We start from the raw sequence: 17,483 nt of genomic DNA, 5'->3' as shown, positions 1-17,483 counted from the left end.
AGCACAGCGCAACACAATTACCCTGAATCACCACAATTATCTTTAATACTTCGGGGACCCGGGGTAAGAACAGAACACAGTTGTTTATGGTCTATAACAAGACGTGGGCTCATTTGTCAGTCACATCTATGGGCTTTCTATAAAATGCTTAGACCTGCTGTCACAGTTCGTTTAAGTAACGACCTGTTGACTGACCTGGATAAGCAGAGCAGCGTGTTCCGGTGCTCCGTAACGTAGATCGTGCCCATTAATGGCCAGCACGCGGTCGCCAACACACAACTGTCCGTCGCGCGCTGCCAGGCCACCTTCCAGCAGGTGAAAGATATAAACTCCGTGCTCCTCCGGCCGCCTCACTAGCTTAATGCCCAGCTGTTCATCTGGAGTGGTTTTATTCAGGACGACATGGATGCTATCGTCCCTCAGGGGATGGTGGGGTAGGCCGTGAGACGGGTGGCCCCCGGCGACGTCGTGCCCGTGCCCGTGGCCGTGCAGGTGGCTGTGCGAATGCGAGCGGTAGCGATGGCGCTGTTCTCTGAGCACGGTTAGCCGGAGGAGTTGGCAAGGCTGTTTGAGGGTTGCCACGGCGTAGCAGTGGGGTACGTTGCTGATGTCAATGCCATTTACCTGACAGGGCAACAGAGATGCAGTTTTCAACTGGGACTTGGGATTGAGTTGTACTGATTTGTGAAACGAATTCTTGACTTGTGTTACCTTCAGGATCATGTCCCCAGGTAGCAAGCGTCCATCTCGTGCAATCACACCCTCTCTGTAGATATCCTGGATGAGGATGCGAACCAAGGGAGTCTCATTGCCGCCGACGATGCTGATGGCCAGCGGTTCCGAGGGATCCACCCGTGTGATCTTAATGCTGGTAAGTTCACCGTCGGGGATCAGGTGATGCAGCTGAGGAAGAGCCAGCACTGAGAGAGAGAGAGAGAGAGGGTGCAGAGAAAAAAAAAGGGCTGAGGTTAGCTCTGTCTTTTACTGTGCAACGACGAGAAGAAGAAGAAGAAAAAAAATAATCTGACAAGCCGCCAAATAAAACGAGAGGAAGTGGGAGAACGAGACACACATCGAGGGAGAAAGAGTGGAAGGCTGTGGTGGTGAGGTTCAGCAGTGGAACCAGCTGTCTCTACTCCCTCAGGTTACTAAAACAAACTTGTACAAGCCAAGAGGGAAAATTGACTTGGCTGATCATCCCGCTCGATGTTTGTATCATTAGTCACATACATCTGTAGCAAGTATGCTTGGGAAAACCCTCGATTTCAAATTTCCACAAACTTGGGCGGGGAAGCGAGTACAGTTAGAATACGGGCAAAAAATATTCACATATTTCAACCATTGCGCAGTGAAAATGTTCATCATATATCATACAGACTTTCTAAGGAATCTGTCCAAGCTTTGCACAAAGAACGACTCCTCGTTTTGCTTTTTTTTCACCTCAAGAGTACAAAACTATTATACAGAATTCTGACATAACAATAAATGCAGGACTTTACTTGCCAGATTTTAAGATTTATATGCCTATGAACCTCATTTAACTTTTTTTTTTCTCATTCAGTTGTGCAAGCTCTCTTCCCCTCATGCCCAGTTCTGAATTACACTTAGCAGCCAGATGACACATCCTGGACCGGACCATGTGGAGGTGGGTGGGGATATTTCGTGACCATTTTGGCCAACAGCCTTGGCCAATAAATGACAGACAAGATGCATTCCTCATCTATTTCTTTTTCTTTTCTTTGGTTATGATTATGAAAATCTCTCTCTTTCTCTCTCCTGATCCCTCACTGGGCTGTCTCTCCCTCTGTGCTCCGTATTCTCAGTCGTTTTCGTTCTCCTCACGCTGCACTTTCTCCATTCCAAAGTCAATATTTTGTCGTTATCGCAGCAGATTGCTTCCAGGGTGGAGACCACATTAACACAGAGACCTGCGGCTATTATGTAACCCTTCTTTCTTTCCATCACTCGCCGTTTCAACCTCTTCCTTCATCCTGTCATTTCCCTTGTTTTTTCATCCATTCCTCCATCCATGGGGACATTCCTATGTCTTTATTTCTTTCCTTATCTCCATTACCTTTTCCTCAATCCTCTCTTCCCTCCATTTGTTCTGTATGGATCTGTCTCTACTTAGTCTTCCATCCTCTCCGTCTATCTTTGTCTCTCCAGCGGCAAGCAATGAATATTTAATCTATTCTCTCAGCCTCCTCTGTGATGGCCTCAGAGAATAATCTAGTCCCTGATCATTCGTCATCCTTCTTTCTTACGCAATACCACATTCGTTCTCCTCTCCCCATCATGCTGCAGTTCTGCTTCAACATTATGCTCCCTTATGGTTGACCATATTTCCTCCACTTAACTATCATGACGTTGGAGCCGTGGATATCACAATAAAAATATCTCTAGAGCACAGTTTCTTTGCAACATAAACATCTCGTGGATCTACCATGCCGAGAGCACTGCTCTCCCCGGGGACTACTCCATCAAACCAGTGCAAATCTGTTGACCCTGGCTGTGTTGCAGGGAGAAGAACAGGAGGAGGGGCATGTAGGCTTAGTGGAGAAGGAGATGAGGAGATGAAGAAGGACAAGAAGGTGGAGAAAGGAGGGGGAGACGTCAGCAGCTTCGTCTCCAGCGACCTCCACGATCCCACTCCTGTCCAAAGTGCCTCGGGCTACCACTCTCCCTCCTGATACGATACGATGCACCAGTGGACTTATGCAATCTGCAGCTGAATTATTAAAGAAACATATGCTAGTGTTACACTGTGGGCTCCCAACCGTGTCACCCTCCTCGTACAGCTGAGGGAACATCGCAAACACACACACATTTGGAAACGAGCACACAAGTTGAGCCTCCTCTCTCTGGAACCCTCTTCAGGGAATCATGAAGTGCAAATGCAGCAGTGACATCACAAGCGAGACACAACACAAAATGCACAATACAAGCACAAAAACACATACACGACAAGATATGCACACCCTGATCCGTACCTTCCTGCGGCACGCTGGAATTCCTGGCATTGTCTCTCTCCTCAGACGTCTCATTGCTCACCGCGTTGCCACTTTTGGTCCGCCGCAGGACACTGAACGCCCGGTTCAACCTCCTGAAGGAACGACTCCTCACTGAAGAACGGTCAAAGTTTCTGACTGCAGAGGAGACAGGAGAGAAAGAGAGGCACAACTAAAAATTACATCACCCTCAACATGCCCGGACATGTCTGAATCTGCCTCCTTGCAGCCAATCAAATGCCTCCTTGTGGCTTAGTGACTGTTTGAGATCAGTGTTGGCGTGTTGCCACAGGGACTGGTGAGAAGATGAAATACCAGGAGGTCCAGTTTGTACTAACGGTGAGTTTCGAGGCTTACCAGATGACACAACAATGCACAGTTCTTTACAATACTGTGTAATGAGATTTTACAACTGTTTGCTCAGTGCATTGTTTGATGAAATCGCCAAGTATCCTTTAGAGATTTTGATCTCTAGAAGCGGCATAGAGTAATGTTTGTGGGTTTCTGTCGTGCACAGAAACAAGGAGGAGGTGCAATTGCAATGGGTTTCACTTTCCTGCTGCCAGTTTCAGGTTTTCCTGATTATGATTCTGATATCTAAAGTCAGTATATCTGCAGATAACAAGCGCCGATATCAGACTGAAACGCATTAAAACCAGTTTAAGTCTTCAGCCAATGGCGATACCATAGCCGATACCCAAACTACTTAATGAGGTCAGTATCTGCACTGATACAAATGTTTTTATGAAGAAGTAAATGCATGTTTTAGACCTTCAGGTCATACACAGGGCGAAGTTTGGTGGTTGAAACACTGGATGACTTTCTCTGCAAGAAAAGTGCACAGTGCACCATTAAGGCAAAAGCTGAACCAGGCAACCTTGTCTTTGTTTCTGGAGTCCTCTGCACTGGGACACCCGCTGTGTCACTGCAGTGGTCTCACTAAAAAGGAATAAAGAGACTTTTTTTTTTTTTTTTTTGCCTCTGCTCCATCTTTTTCTTCAGAGGTTTGTTAAGCTACTTCCTACAAGTTCAAATATGATAGAGGAGCCACTTTCAACTAGTGGTTAGTTACATTGTAGCGTAACTACAGCAGTGATGTAACCCACAGTGGACCCCAGAGGCCACATCTAAAAAGAGATCCTGCCGGAGAGAGCGGCGTCTTGGTACTTTGCTTTTCATAGAAAAAGACAGGCTGCAGGAGGCTGCAGGGGAGAGGCAGCAGGCCCAGCCCGGCTGCACCGAGCACAGGGCGGCGAGCCTCTGCAGCGCCCCTCCCCTCTGCGGGCTCGGGGAGATGCGAGGGCTCCTGACAGCCACATTATTCTTTAAAAGCGCCAGCCGCTTCCTGAGCTGACAGCTTGTTCAGCAGTAGTGGCGCTCGCGGTGGTGGGAGCTCAGCCGGCCGGGGCCCTAAAGTGCTGGTGCAGCGTCATTTGGTGTCCCCACTGCCTGACTGTGTACACTCGCGTTAGAGGGTGGAGGGGAACACTCGTGACTGCTTCCTGGTTTCACAGGTGGGAGAAACGGAGTGAGAGGTGTGTTCACGTCATTGGGCATTAACACACACTTGCATCAGCTATATTTAACCTAGCTCTCCTTCCATTTCTCCTTGAATGCATAATGTACCTGCCCGCTCAGTGACTTTCTCTCTCTCTGTTTTTCGGCTGTTTTCCACAAAGAGAGATTTTATGGATTGGTTGGGGAAAAAAACAAGGCAGTGCAGCTAATTGGCTAATAGGATTTCTATCAGAGACCATTAAGGAGAACAAAGACTGTATTCGAAGGTTGAGCGAGTGCCTTGATCATACGTTTTAAGTCTGCAGGTGTAAATGTATTTGAACGTAGATCACTGGCATCTGGTTTTGACTTGGAGACTATGTAACTGTGACTAGAAAGCTCTCTACTCTCTATTGATTTTCAGTCTGTCATCCTGGCAAACACTCCCTCGAGCTCCCTCTCCCTCGTCAGCTAACTTCGGGGTAACGTCATGCAGGACCGAACATGACCGCACACAAACACAAACTTCCATTCGCCCACTCACACTCACTCTTCTTGCTGCTGCTGCGGGCAGCCAGGCTGGTCGTGCTGCCCGACTGACTGTTGTCCTCCATGCTGGGGTCGAAGGCGGGGTTAACCAGACCGGGCTCGTCTGACAGGAGGGCCACGGCGGCGGAGGTGGGGCCGTCATTCGGCAGCGTGGCGATGGTGAGTTCGGACGTGCTGTCGGTGCATTCGCCCTCCTGCGAGCGTCGCTTCCTGTCTGCTGAGAGCCCATAGTGAGAGGCTCCTTTACACCTGCACACGGGGAGTCAAAAGGTCAGTCTCGAACTCGGATTACACAGCACGGTACGGCACGGTGCAATCAATACTGGACATGCTGATGAAATGATGATCTGACAAGGGAGTGTTCTGTAATGAGATGAAGCAATAAACAGCATCGCTTATCACAGTGGAGTGAAAAGTTAAATTCATGTTAACATCTCACACAGAAAGGTCACATTCCCAAGACTGTGACTAGACTAATGTGAGATCTTAGCATCTCCCACAGCCTGAGGCTTTCTGCCCGCTGACCTCTATCTTCTGCTTTGGGACTGCTTTACAAAAAGACTGCTTATCTGACCTCCACACTCAAACAGCCACCTCTCTGGGATACAGTACCAGTCAGCCTGCACAATAAGCCACAACAACAACACGTATTGTGTGCAGAATATATTTCCCGGTGTTCTCGATAACAATTTATGCAACACCTCTCTCTGAGATTGTACCAGAAATGTCATATTTGCTCTCTCGTCTTTGTGACAGTATGCGTAATCACATGTAGGGTGGGTGGTTTTCTCTTTTCGAGCATCCCTGACAGATGACTGAATACAAATGTAAGAAAACATCCATTAGCGAGGAGAGATGGTGGGTAAGTGACACAACATTTGAATATAAAACAGAAATGTGTCTTGTGTTGTTTTTCCTCAGAAAAAAACTAATTCCTAAGTTCCAGATGTCTCCTCCCTGTCAACAACAACACAACCACACAACAACACTCTCTCAGACGCACATACACACTCACGTTCATATTATGCCACACTCCATAAACAGACATTATTACATATGACATTATTAGATTGGAAATGTTTGCGTGTGAATTAAAGATATATCCCTACAGAGTATGATGTTGTGTTGTTGGAGAATTTCCCTCCATCTGTGAGCCATGAAGGCTTTGAGCTGACGCTTCATCAGAGGCAGGAATAACACAGGCTTGTCTCTCTCCGGCTGTCTCTGCGGAGCCATCAGCACAAACATTAACTGGATTTTAATGAGCTGGATCAAACCCAGGCTCCACTTCAACGGTAGCTCAGAAAAAGAAGAGGAGCGGCATCTTTTCTCCTGTGCTGGTTACACACACACACACATAGGATATTAAGCCAAAAAAAAAAGGAGGGCAAGGTAAAATGGTGGCCATCATTGCAGAGTCACAAAAGAAACAAGATTACATGCTGGTGAGCCATTTGAGCCCGGGGAGAACATTGCACCCCTCGGGGCGCCACATCACTAGAAGCAGCATTTTGTCTCAATAACCGAGCTGTCAGAGTGGGTCATGCACTCTGTCCATATTTCACAGGGAAAATCATTTCATCCTGAAGTGGGTTCTATATCTTACTTGTAGCCACAAGACTCACAGTTAGGTACAGCATTACACAAAGCTGAAGTACCTATTGATCCCACTTCTCTGTGTGACATAACGCTGTGATACACTGCATGCGTGCGCACATGTGTGTGTATGCCTGTATACCTGCGCGTGGGTCTCAGTGCCGTCGTGAGTTATTCTTGTTCATTCGGTTAGTAAATTGAACGCTATCAAGCATGTCCGTGCAGCAACATACCACTTAACTGAGTGAAGTGGTTGAATAGAGCAATATTTCAATCAACAGCAGAGGAGAGGGCAGTGCTGCAGTCCTGAGGGGGCAGACGGCTTCCTCGTGTCACTCTCTATCAATTAGAAGAATTAAAGCTGCAAGGAGCTGGAAAACACTACCTGTGCTCACATAACTGTTTTGCAGATAAGAACAGTAGCTGCCAAAACAAATCCCTGTGTAGCCAACATGGACAGTATGAAGAATGGACGGTGTGTCCATGTTGTTACCCGTTTCTGAAGAGTGTGGCGGCTCTGCTATCTTGGCAGTCCTGCTGGCTAATCTAAAACTTGGCAAAGACGTGGATCGTTGGTGGATCTGACGCAGGCTGAATGACACCTGGGTGCTCAGACAAGCCATCTGTAACAGCACACACCTGTTAATCAAAGAGGCCACACTCTTATTCTGCAGAACTTTAAGCTTTATATAATTTTAACAGATGAGTTCTACAAAAATTCACCCTCAGTACAGTTGTCATGGACGAGGAAATTATCTATAGAGACCAAAACTGTTTTTTGTACCAGGCTGTAAACATGTTTATTTCTGCTGTGAAGTTGGACATTTGAACATGGGGACTTATGGAGACTGACTCGTTTTGGAGCCAGCCTCAAGTGGACGTTTGAGGAACTGCAGTTTTTGGCACTTCTGCATTGGCTTCACTTTACAGTCACTGAGGGTGCCGCTTGGTGGCCAAGTATTAAAAGGCAAATTACAAACCATGTAGATTCAGAAACAAAGAGCAATGATCAATCAGGAAAAGATTCTAACTGAGCTGCCTTAGCCTGTATTGACTATTGGATGAATTGCCATAAAATATGCTAAACATATTTCCCATAGTTCCTAAGAATAGAGGACTCCCTACTACATATATTGTATAAAACTGTGTTGATATTGATATTAAACGGCAGCTTAGGGTGACTATATTGCTACATAGCTCATATGACTGGATGATTCATGGGTATTCAGTGTAATTTATTATTATTATGGTACAATTAAGCTGATTTATTTAATATGTTAGATTCATATTAATGTGGATTTTAATAAAAAGTTACATTTGGGTTGAAACACACAAACAAAACGATGAATCAGGAATGATGAATGAATTTGGCCGACCCCCTACTGACTGACCACTTTATGTTTAGTGGCAATTAGCACCGATGTTAGCACGCCAATGGGCTAAAACTAAGATGCAGAACATGGTAATTACACATCCTGAACATTAGCGTCGCCATAGTGACGTCAGCACTGAACTCAAACCACCGCTGTAGCTGGAGTACAGCTGTAGCCTCTTAACCCTGTGAATGTTTCACCACACTACAACTTACAGATAGGAAAGAAAACAAACTAAGAAAAACATTCCGGCTTTAATTGTCTCTGCTGTTACACAACTTACAACTGCTGCGACCGTTCCTGTGAAACAGCGTCCTCGTTAACTTTAATTTCTCCCGGCTGGTGTCAATATCGTCTTCTATATATAGATTCGCTGCCTAACGAAGTCTTACTGTTGCAGCACTGACTACATGTGCTTTACTGAACATTCGCTTCCTCTTTTGCACACACACTCACACACACACACCTTTGATTGGCCCGCTTGTATAGGAGTTCAGGTTCAAGCTGACTTTATGGAATTGAAGCCTTGGACAACATTCCCCTGTTTCAGCACACGGGTTGTGGAAAATGGAAAAACCACAGTCAGTCAGTGGAGATGGGGCAAATACCGTTGAATACAGGTTCATTCAGTTACATAAATCTTACAGACCACCCAAAATTTTTTAGCGAAACGTCCGTCCAAGTATTAATGAATGCACACTGCACACAAAATCTGAGGGAGGACGATCTTAAGTGGTTCATTTCTAGAACATGCACTGCGATTGTAGAGCTCAGACACAGAGGATTAAAAACCAAAGGGAAATATATTTAGAGCTGTCGCAGGGAACAACAGATACAAGCTGTAGCCTCTGATGAGCCCCAGAAATGTAGAGGCCATCAGCACAGCGCCTCCGAGACAGCAGCACACAGCCATTGTTTAGTGTGCGACTGGTTTATTAAAGGCTTTGTCTCCCCTTAATTAAAATCTCCTTCCTCCGGGGCTTAAGAGTTGCCTTAAAAGCGTAGCCACATCTCAGCTGCTTAGAGTTTGAACGTTAAAGGCCACGGTGTGTACGGTCTGAGGTTAAAGGCAGGGACACATGACAGAAACCCCTTGTATCTCTCACCAGGGTGGTCTTGAAGTTTCAGAGCCAAGGTAAGCGAGCCAATTAAGTCTGCACACCGGTGAGGCATCGAGGGAGGTATGCTTACAAAGACATCCATGTCCGCGCGCTTTCCCTTCTTTTCTTTCTCTTGTAAACAAACATCCTTTTTGTGCCTAATGATGGAACTTTGAGTGCTCGTGAGACACTACCCCTTTTCCGTATAGAGCATCATTTTTCAGGGGGAGTGATCGCTGGGCTTAGAGGATGCTCATTAGCGTTGCAGTATCCGTGTCTCGGTCAGCACAGCCTCAGTTATCACATCATCTCTTAAACCCCGGGATCTGTGGCAAGATAAGGAGTGAAGACACCAAAACATTCTCAGCACTCGCTTATCCTCCACCTCCTACTTCCCCTTTTCTTCCTCCACTCTCCCCATCACATGAACAGTTACCAACGATGCTTTCAGCGACGCGGTGGTCGTGCCGAAGCTCCCTGCCTGTGACACAAACAGCCCTCGTTCTTGTTATGCGAAATAAACACCGGCTCACAACTCATCAAAGCCTGTGAGATTCTCCAATCCTCTTTAGGGGTGTGTGGATTATCCTTCCTAACCCAAATACTCTCTCTGCTCCCCGACTGACACGGACAATAGTGTCGGGCCACACTCCACATACAGCCCTAAATTACCTCCGCCGAGGTGACAATTTGAGGTCAGAGAGTCGGATGCAGAAACCGGGATGAGTCTCGGTGCACATTTTCACACGCTGCAGGCATGTAATCATGCAAATGGTTTGAAGTCTTACTCATTGTTTAATCATAAACTCTACATCTGCGGGAGTGCAGCCAGCTGACCTGCGTGTGACCCACAACTTTAACTAACTCTGCTCGAGTTGAGCTCTTCCTCTTCCCCCTGCTCCCTTGTTAATCTGAAAGCAGCGGGAGGCAGATTCTCCTGACGGGCGCCGACTCCGCCAGCCAACTTTCTGACACTCTTGAAAATACACCAGCGACACCTGACATGCAAAAACCCCCCGAGAGGAAAGCAAAGAATCTCTAGTTGCACCGTGAGCCTGGAGGTAGCCTGCAGGTTTCTCTCACTGAAGAATGTGTGGAATACAACAATCACTGTGCATGTGTGATATGTGAGAGGTTTTCTTGCAGGAAAGAGAATGTGAGAGAATCTTAAAAGTGACAGTGTGTGTGTGTGTGTGAGTTTATTTTTGGAGCACTAATGAATATGGGAAGACACATAGGCTGTTCACGCAATATTCAGCTACTTCTTAGCACCACTGGTGTATCAGTTTATAGCACAGAAACATAATCGAGCTTAAAGAGAACATTCATTTTCTTTAATCAACTGCCTGCAGACAAAGAATAAACAAAACATACCCCCCCAAAAAAAATCAAAAGCCAGGGAGGCATGCCGCCCCCATCACCACCAAAAATTTCCATTTTTCCGCTTTCTTATAAAAGCAAACAGTGCAAGAAAACAATCTTTAAAATCCATAAATGTTTTATGGATTTATGCTTTGCTCAACATCCACACTGCAGCTGATTCAGGGACAGCACTCCTGAGAGAATACTGTCTGACCATAACAGCTGTTGACTAAGACTCATCAAGGAGTAATTCGCTTTAGACCAGACTGAGAAGGAAAAAATAAAAAAAATTCAAAATACAGTGACTTGGGGATGCACCTGTAACACACACACACACACACACACACACACACACACACACACACAAAGTAGCCAAAGTGGCGACTAGTTGAATTTATGCAGACCCGGGCTTGAATTAAACATTTTTCCTTGATTAGATTAATATATCAATTAGTCCTTTATCACACACTCAGGCCAAATGCCAAACACATAAAGTAAAGTTTGATCGGTGGGGGATAGACAGAGTGATAGAGAGATATATAGAGAGAGAAAGAGAGGAGAGAGAGAGACATAAAGACAGACAGAGTAATCCAGTTAATGACGAACTAGAGGAGTGTTAATCAGAGGATGCGCTGGTGTGTTGATTGGATCCGCCTGCTGTGAGGGGTAATCCCATCTGCTCTGCGGGGAGGGGGTGAGGGGAACAGTCACTGCTGACTTTTTGGTAAGCTCGTTTCCAAAGACAGATCTGCTAAATCTGTAAGTAGGAGGTGAGGTTTTTAAAGCTTGGGTGTGACTTCTCACAGCCCGTGAAGATGAATGCATACAAAAATCCGAAAAAGTGAACGCGCACAACAGCCCACACAGCAAATAAATCCTGCCTTTGCGTTTCAACTTTCCCTTGTGAAGGAGCAGCCCGGCAGGTTCGGCATGCTTATTCCGTCTGGGTGTTTTACAGTCGCAAAGGCCTCCGACAGCCAGTGTCATGCCGGTTGAGTCAGCCTGTTAGTAGCGTCCCAAAACTCTTGAGTCATACATTTTTCAGCCAGTCAATATGCGCGATCATCAGTAGTGCCCTGACCTCATTATCAGGGTGGAAGGACATTTATGAAGCATTCATCGTGTCGGTATCTGTTTCCAACCAAGAGGTCACTCTGTTTGTCAGAACTGATTTGTTCTCCATCCGCTGGCTGAGCCGGATCTCAGCTTACTAATACACCTCACATATGTGCTGCTAAAATACACACATGTATACATTTCTCTCTCCAAAGAGCATTTAACTCCGACTGTATTCCCTCCACACTACAGTACATGATCATAGAGAATCCCCACTAGGCTGCTGTCCCACATCGCTCTTGGCACCCTTTAGCCTATATTTCTCGCTCTATGCCACACCAGCCCTTGGCAGTGTCCTGTTTTCTCTACCTCCACGTGCCATGGTACAACTTCCTGAAACACGGCCAGCACTGATCGGCCCAACCCAAAGCCCTGGCACTCTGCGGGGGGGTACAGTTCACGTGAGAGATTACATCCACACTGCTCTTCTCTCTGCTGTCAGTTCGCACTCTCCTGTAACCCCCCTCCCCGCCCTACAGATTAACCGGTCACAGACAGGAGACTGTAGGAAATATTCCATGCAACACGTCACACCTCAAAGACCCGAAAGACCAGACTTTGAGCCAGCCAGAGGCAAAGGTTAACACAGTCACTACATCTTCAGTGATGTGGCTGAAGAAAGTAGGACACTTGATGTAAATGATTCAGCACAGATATGAAAGTGCACTGCATTGCGGAAACAAATATCATATATTTAGGTGCTTTCTTATAGAAAAAAAAAACACAGCACACCTCTCTGCATGCTGACACTAATACCTGTTCACCTTGCTGCTGTGCTGTATTTCTGCTCCAAGACACACATCTGACAGGAAGTCTCTGCTAAAGTAAACAGGATGACCTGCTACTCACCGTTCTCTTCATGAATAAATGAACACATCCATAATTCATGTGTTTTTTTTTCTGTTTTCTTCTGACTGTGTATTTACACGTGCACTGCGCACGCTTCAATTATACATGGTCAGATGTAATGTGCTGTTTGCTGTGTGTACTTTCATGCACCTTTCTTTTACGTGATATATAAGATTCATGCATTTGTTTGTTTGTGAACAACTTCAGCGTGTCCTCTACATGTGTCCTTGCCCCATGTTTCCTTTCATATCTGATTGCAGCTTGTAGGCTTTGTCTACCCATGCATATAAAAGCTCCCACGATGGCTTCGTATTGTAAATCTAAAAATAATTAAGCTGATTTAATGTTATCTCCTTTTCAGAGTGCTGTGCAAGTTGTTCAGGAGGGTAGGAAACGAGCTGTTAGTATGATTTTTATCGATCAACCAACCTCCCACCGGCCTTTTGCTGTATATCTGGTCTACTAGATACAATGAGACAGGGAGAGCTGCCTCACTACAGATCAGGGATTAATATTTAATCCAAACAAAAGTCTAATTAGCCAAGCTCTCCTCACACTCCAAGCAGCCACGGAGCCAAAGAGTGCACACAGCGTTGCCTTTGACTCGAGATGGACCTTGTATAAACAAATAACTGAGTCAGACGGCAGGCCCGGGTGGCTAATCCTGTTAGAAAGCGTCCATGCCGAAGATGTCCGGAACACTGGGAAGTGTGCGCAGCTCTCGGTGATCAAACACCTCCTAGATGAGGGCTGAAAGGACGGAAGCTAAGCTAATCATAGTGTTTAAGACGTCTCAGCGCAGGCCCAGAAATGAACATAGATTAATCATTAATGCTCTACGGCACTGCACTGTGATTATCAGGGGAAGCCATGTGGGCTGGGGTGGGAGGAAGGTCTAATGGTGTGTGTGTGTGTGTGTGTGTGTGTGTGTGTGTGTGTGTGTGGAAGTAAAAAATCACAATCTAGGTGCTCCCCAGTGTGTGTCAGTGCTGTTTTTATCACAATCTAGGTGCTCCCCAGTGTGTGTCAGTGCTGTTTTTTTATTGGCTGGTGCTGACTGAGTCAAACGGCAGTAACCATATTAAGCATTTCATCACAATGAAACATTTACTCCCCCTCCCCCTGCATTGTTAGCTCCATCTACACCCTGCGTATAGCCCCAATATAATCTGTATACAAGCCTGTGTATGCACGTTTATGTGCGAGTAAGACAGATTGCAGCCACTCTCCGTTTTTGCCCCCACGCGATGTAAACTCACTCCGGTGATCGCGCAAATTGAAAGAAATCAGAAGCGATGGAGGGGAGGGCGGAGGGGATGGACAGGGTGGAGGAAAGAACAGAGGCCGGCTGAGACGGTGGTCACAAAGGTGGGGTGTGTGTGTGTGTGTGTGTGTGTGTGTGTGTGTGGAGGGGGGGGAGCTGCAGGCTGCTCCTGTCAACAGTATGGATAAAGACAAATGGTGTGCCACTGCTCTCTAGCCAGGCAGAAAAACACCACGTCCGCGTTTGTCTGCTCCTGCTTTCTCTCCCTGTCATGTCATAATCAGCAAAATCCTCCCTGTCACAAGCACAGAAACACACACACACACACACACACACACACACACACACACACACACACACACTCTGACTGACTGGCTGTATATACCTCAGAGCGAAAATCTGATTATTATATTTACAAACAACCCCTCGCTCATGTGACCCACATACCATCACCATGGCAGCCGTATGTATGGCCAGATGGAAGGCAGGCACAGGGAGTGACCTTACACCCTCCCGTCTCCTCTCCTCTCCACTGCACTTCCCTGATCCACTCATCCTCTTCATTCCCATTCTTATCGCGTCCTTCTCCTCCTCCTATTCTCTTCTGCACATAATCAAATGTAAGGATTTCAATCCAACACATTTGCCTACACTCTCCCTTCTCTCTCTCCTCTCCTCTTTGGCATCCACTGCTTCCCAATATGGGCTCGTGGCGTCTGCAGGAGCTAAAGCCCCGCTCAGTGGAGAGAGCATACAATGAAATAAGGGGATTTGCGGGGAGCTTCATTGTTCCACGTATTCGCGCAGCATAATTGGACATTTCCGTCAGCGGTAGAGTCCAGCTTTGGGATCAGAGAGCCCTCGGCTTCACACGGAGATGCCGAATATAGTGAACATTAACTCCCACACAAAGAGAGTCTGAGGGGCCAACACAGAGCAGAGCGTGACGTAGAGCGTAGTGTCATATTTTGCCTGCTGTGTTGTCGACTTCTGCTGGAAGGATCAGTCACTATACGATGACAACTCAATTATTCATTTCAGTCAACTTCCAAGCAGAAAAAGCCAGAGTCCAAGCTTCTAAAATTCATCATCGTATTTGGGTTTTGGACTGTCAGTCAGACAAGACAGGCGATATAAAGATGTTGCTGTGAGCTCTGTCAGATTATGATGGGTATTCCTCACGATTTTCGACATCCTTTTAAACTAAACGATTAATATTAATTACCAAAAATAGCTGAGAGATCAGTCAATAATGAAAGCGATCTGTCGTCGCAGCCCTGATGTTGACACACATGATAAGAGGTTTCAGTGGTGTCGAAATTCAATAACAGTAGCCGGCGTGCTGCCATCTGTGTGTTTATGGTGATGAAATATTAATTCAAAGGAAAGGTTGCACCGACAAGTGTTATGTGTTGTGTTTATGCACTGACCTGTTGGGTCTGTTTATTTTAAACACAGTAAGGATTACGTGTAAATATATTCTGTACATAAAAAACAGATGCAACACGAGAGTAGCCAGCTATGAATTTTTAATGCTGAGGTGAAGGTCTGATCCACAAACACAAACACACTGTAGTTACAACCATCCATATGCTCACAGCGCATGCTGACATTTTGCTCAAATCAATAAGGTGGTCAGAGACACAATCACACATGTCAGTGAAGAGAGAGAGAGAGAGAGAGAGAGATACACCATGCTGCAGTGCCGTAGCATCTAAACTGTCCTGGACAGCACAAAGCCGCAGGTACTGCTGGCTCTACTGCAACCAGTGACCAGAGTAATGCAAAAACAACTCTTATGATTTCCACACAGGAGAAGCAGCAGTGAACTCTCAGAGAGGTAAACATCAGAAGTTGCGCACGGACGCTCTTGCACAAACGCGCAAACTGACAAAAGTGCACAACAACACATGAACGGCTCGCCATGGACCGTTGGGATGGATGGAGAGGGGAGAGATGGGGTGATGCTGGTGAAAGGATGCAGAAGAGGGGGAGGCGGAGGCGGGGAGGGAGGTGAGGCTGAGTGTCATGAGTACTCACAGCTCAGAATAGAGGATGTGCAGGTTGCCCAAATTGTCTGTGTAGTTGGCCGGGCTGAGCCAGGGCAGGACCAGCAGCAACAGAGCCTTCATGGTCAACGCTCGGCTCTTTCTCCTCTCTTTCCCCCTTCCTTCTCTCCTCTCTGCACTGAAGCTCTCTCCTCTTCTAGTCCCCCCTCTTCCCCCTCCGCCTCCTCCTCCTCCTCCTCCACCACCACCTCCAATTCTCCGAACCTGGCCGTGCTGACCCCCCCACCCCCCTTCCTCGCCTGCCTTCCTTCTCCAGAGGCGCTCTCTCTCTCAGATCAGGATGAATCCTCCACTTCCTACCTTATCAGCCCTCTTTCCTTTCACCCCTCTCTCTTTCTACCTCTGTTGTCTGTTGTCTGTGTGAGCTTGGCAGTTTCTTTCCTCCTCGCCTCAGGCTGACTGCCTGGTCATCTCAGCTGCAGAGGCAAACGGGCCAGTTGCCAGAGGTTGAAGACGGAGCGGAGGAGGAGGAGGAGGAAGAAGAAGCAGCAGCAGCAGCAGCAGCAGAAGCAGGTGCAGTGGAGAAGTCCGGTTCAGGAGGAAGAGGAGAAAGTGCAAGAAGAAGAGGAAGGAGACCCATGCAAAGGTGGCACATTTGGAAGACAATTTGAGATGTGCAGCCCATTAATCTGCTCTGGGCACTGGCGAGTTGTAAGAGGATTTGCTCTCGTATGCGTGTGTGTGCATGTCCGTCTCCCCTCGGTGTGTGTGTGCGTGTGCGCGCGAGTGTATGTCAGAGAGAACAGCGCAGGCTGTGACTTATACTGCAGCAGAAACCACTGAGGGGGGGAGATGGAGCAGACCAAACAAAGACAGGATGGAGGGGGGGGTGAGGTACCTGGTGCTGCTCTGATTGGCTCCTTCCCTCTTCACACACACGTACACACACACACACACGCACGCAAACATTCACACATCCACACGCACGCACAACCTCTGCATTCACCTCCCCCCACCTTCCCGCCTGCACATATGTTGGTCCATGAAGGGGAGGATAGAGATGAAGGAGTCAGTGTGTTGCCTCCGAACCTTCACCCCTCCTCTCCAAACGGTGGACTGCTCCCTGTGCAGCAGATTGGTCTGATCGCTCAAAAGAATCTGCCTACATGTGTGGAGAGGGAAAAAAAAAAAAGAAAAGAAAAAGGCAGAGCATGACCAAAACACACCGGCAAATCAATATTCTCTGCAGTGATGGGAGCTTGTTATTCTGAGTGACGTGAAAGAGAAAGACGGGAGTGGAAAAATAAGGAAGATAACTGCTGCCCAGGTGCACATCTCATTCATGCATTTGAGAATATACAACGAGAGAGTGGAGGATACAGGCAGGAAATACACAACAACAAAGGTTAACCCTGTCTGTCATCACTATCTGCTCTGATAGGATGTGCAGGGATCTTGGGAGGCACTCAGAGCTGTGGGAGAGGTGCGTGTTGATGGACTGTGTTACGTGTTGCTGGAAGTGAGATACATTCAAAGGCAGCTTGAGTATTTCTTTCCTCTATCGGCCCTTTCTGTTTCTTTCATCTCTCCTTTTCTCTCACGCCGTCTCCTTTCTCTTGTAAACAAAAAGCAAAAGGGAGAGACGGCGGACGATGAGAAATGGATGGAAACTCTTTTTCAGTGTTATTTATTTGGCGATTTAATTACAGTGTTATTTAAGTACAGTCATGGCAGTTTTATTCATCATTATTCTGCTTTAT

General features: G+C 46.8%; 1 protein-coding gene across 4 annotated transcripts in view; it reads right to left on the bottom strand.

The window, feature by feature from the left end:
* Positions 1 to 17,483, bottom strand: part of lnx1 (ligand of numb-protein X 1) — a 32,231-nt gene that overhangs the window by 5,899 nt on the left and 8,849 nt on the right. The window contains exons 1-5 of one of the 4 annotated variants that reach the window (XM_010731011.3): positions 15,755 to 15,945; positions 5,050 to 5,303; positions 2,991 to 3,146; positions 712 to 920; positions 196 to 624 (exon numbers count right to left, since the gene is read on the bottom strand). In XM_010731011.3, coding sequence (XP_010729313.1) covers positions 196 to 624; positions 712 to 920; positions 2,991 to 3,146; positions 5,050 to 5,303; positions 15,755 to 15,846 — 1,140 coding nt within the window. In that variant the 5' untranslated portion in view covers positions 15,847 to 15,945. Of the gene's footprint in view, positions 1 to 195; positions 625 to 711; positions 921 to 2,990; positions 3,147 to 5,049; positions 5,304 to 15,754; positions 15,946 to 17,483 lie in introns of those variants that run through there. The other 3 variants (XM_010731012.3, XM_010731009.3, XM_010731010.3) reach the window with 3 other exon arrangements.

This window comes from Larimichthys crocea, chromosome XVII, assembly GCF_000972845.2.
Source record: "Larimichthys crocea isolate SSNF chromosome XVII, L_crocea_2.0, whole genome shotgun sequence".
NCBI lineage: Eukaryota > Metazoa > Chordata > Actinopteri > Sciaenidae > Larimichthys > Larimichthys crocea.
This window is presented reverse-complemented; position numbering and strand designations above follow the sequence as displayed.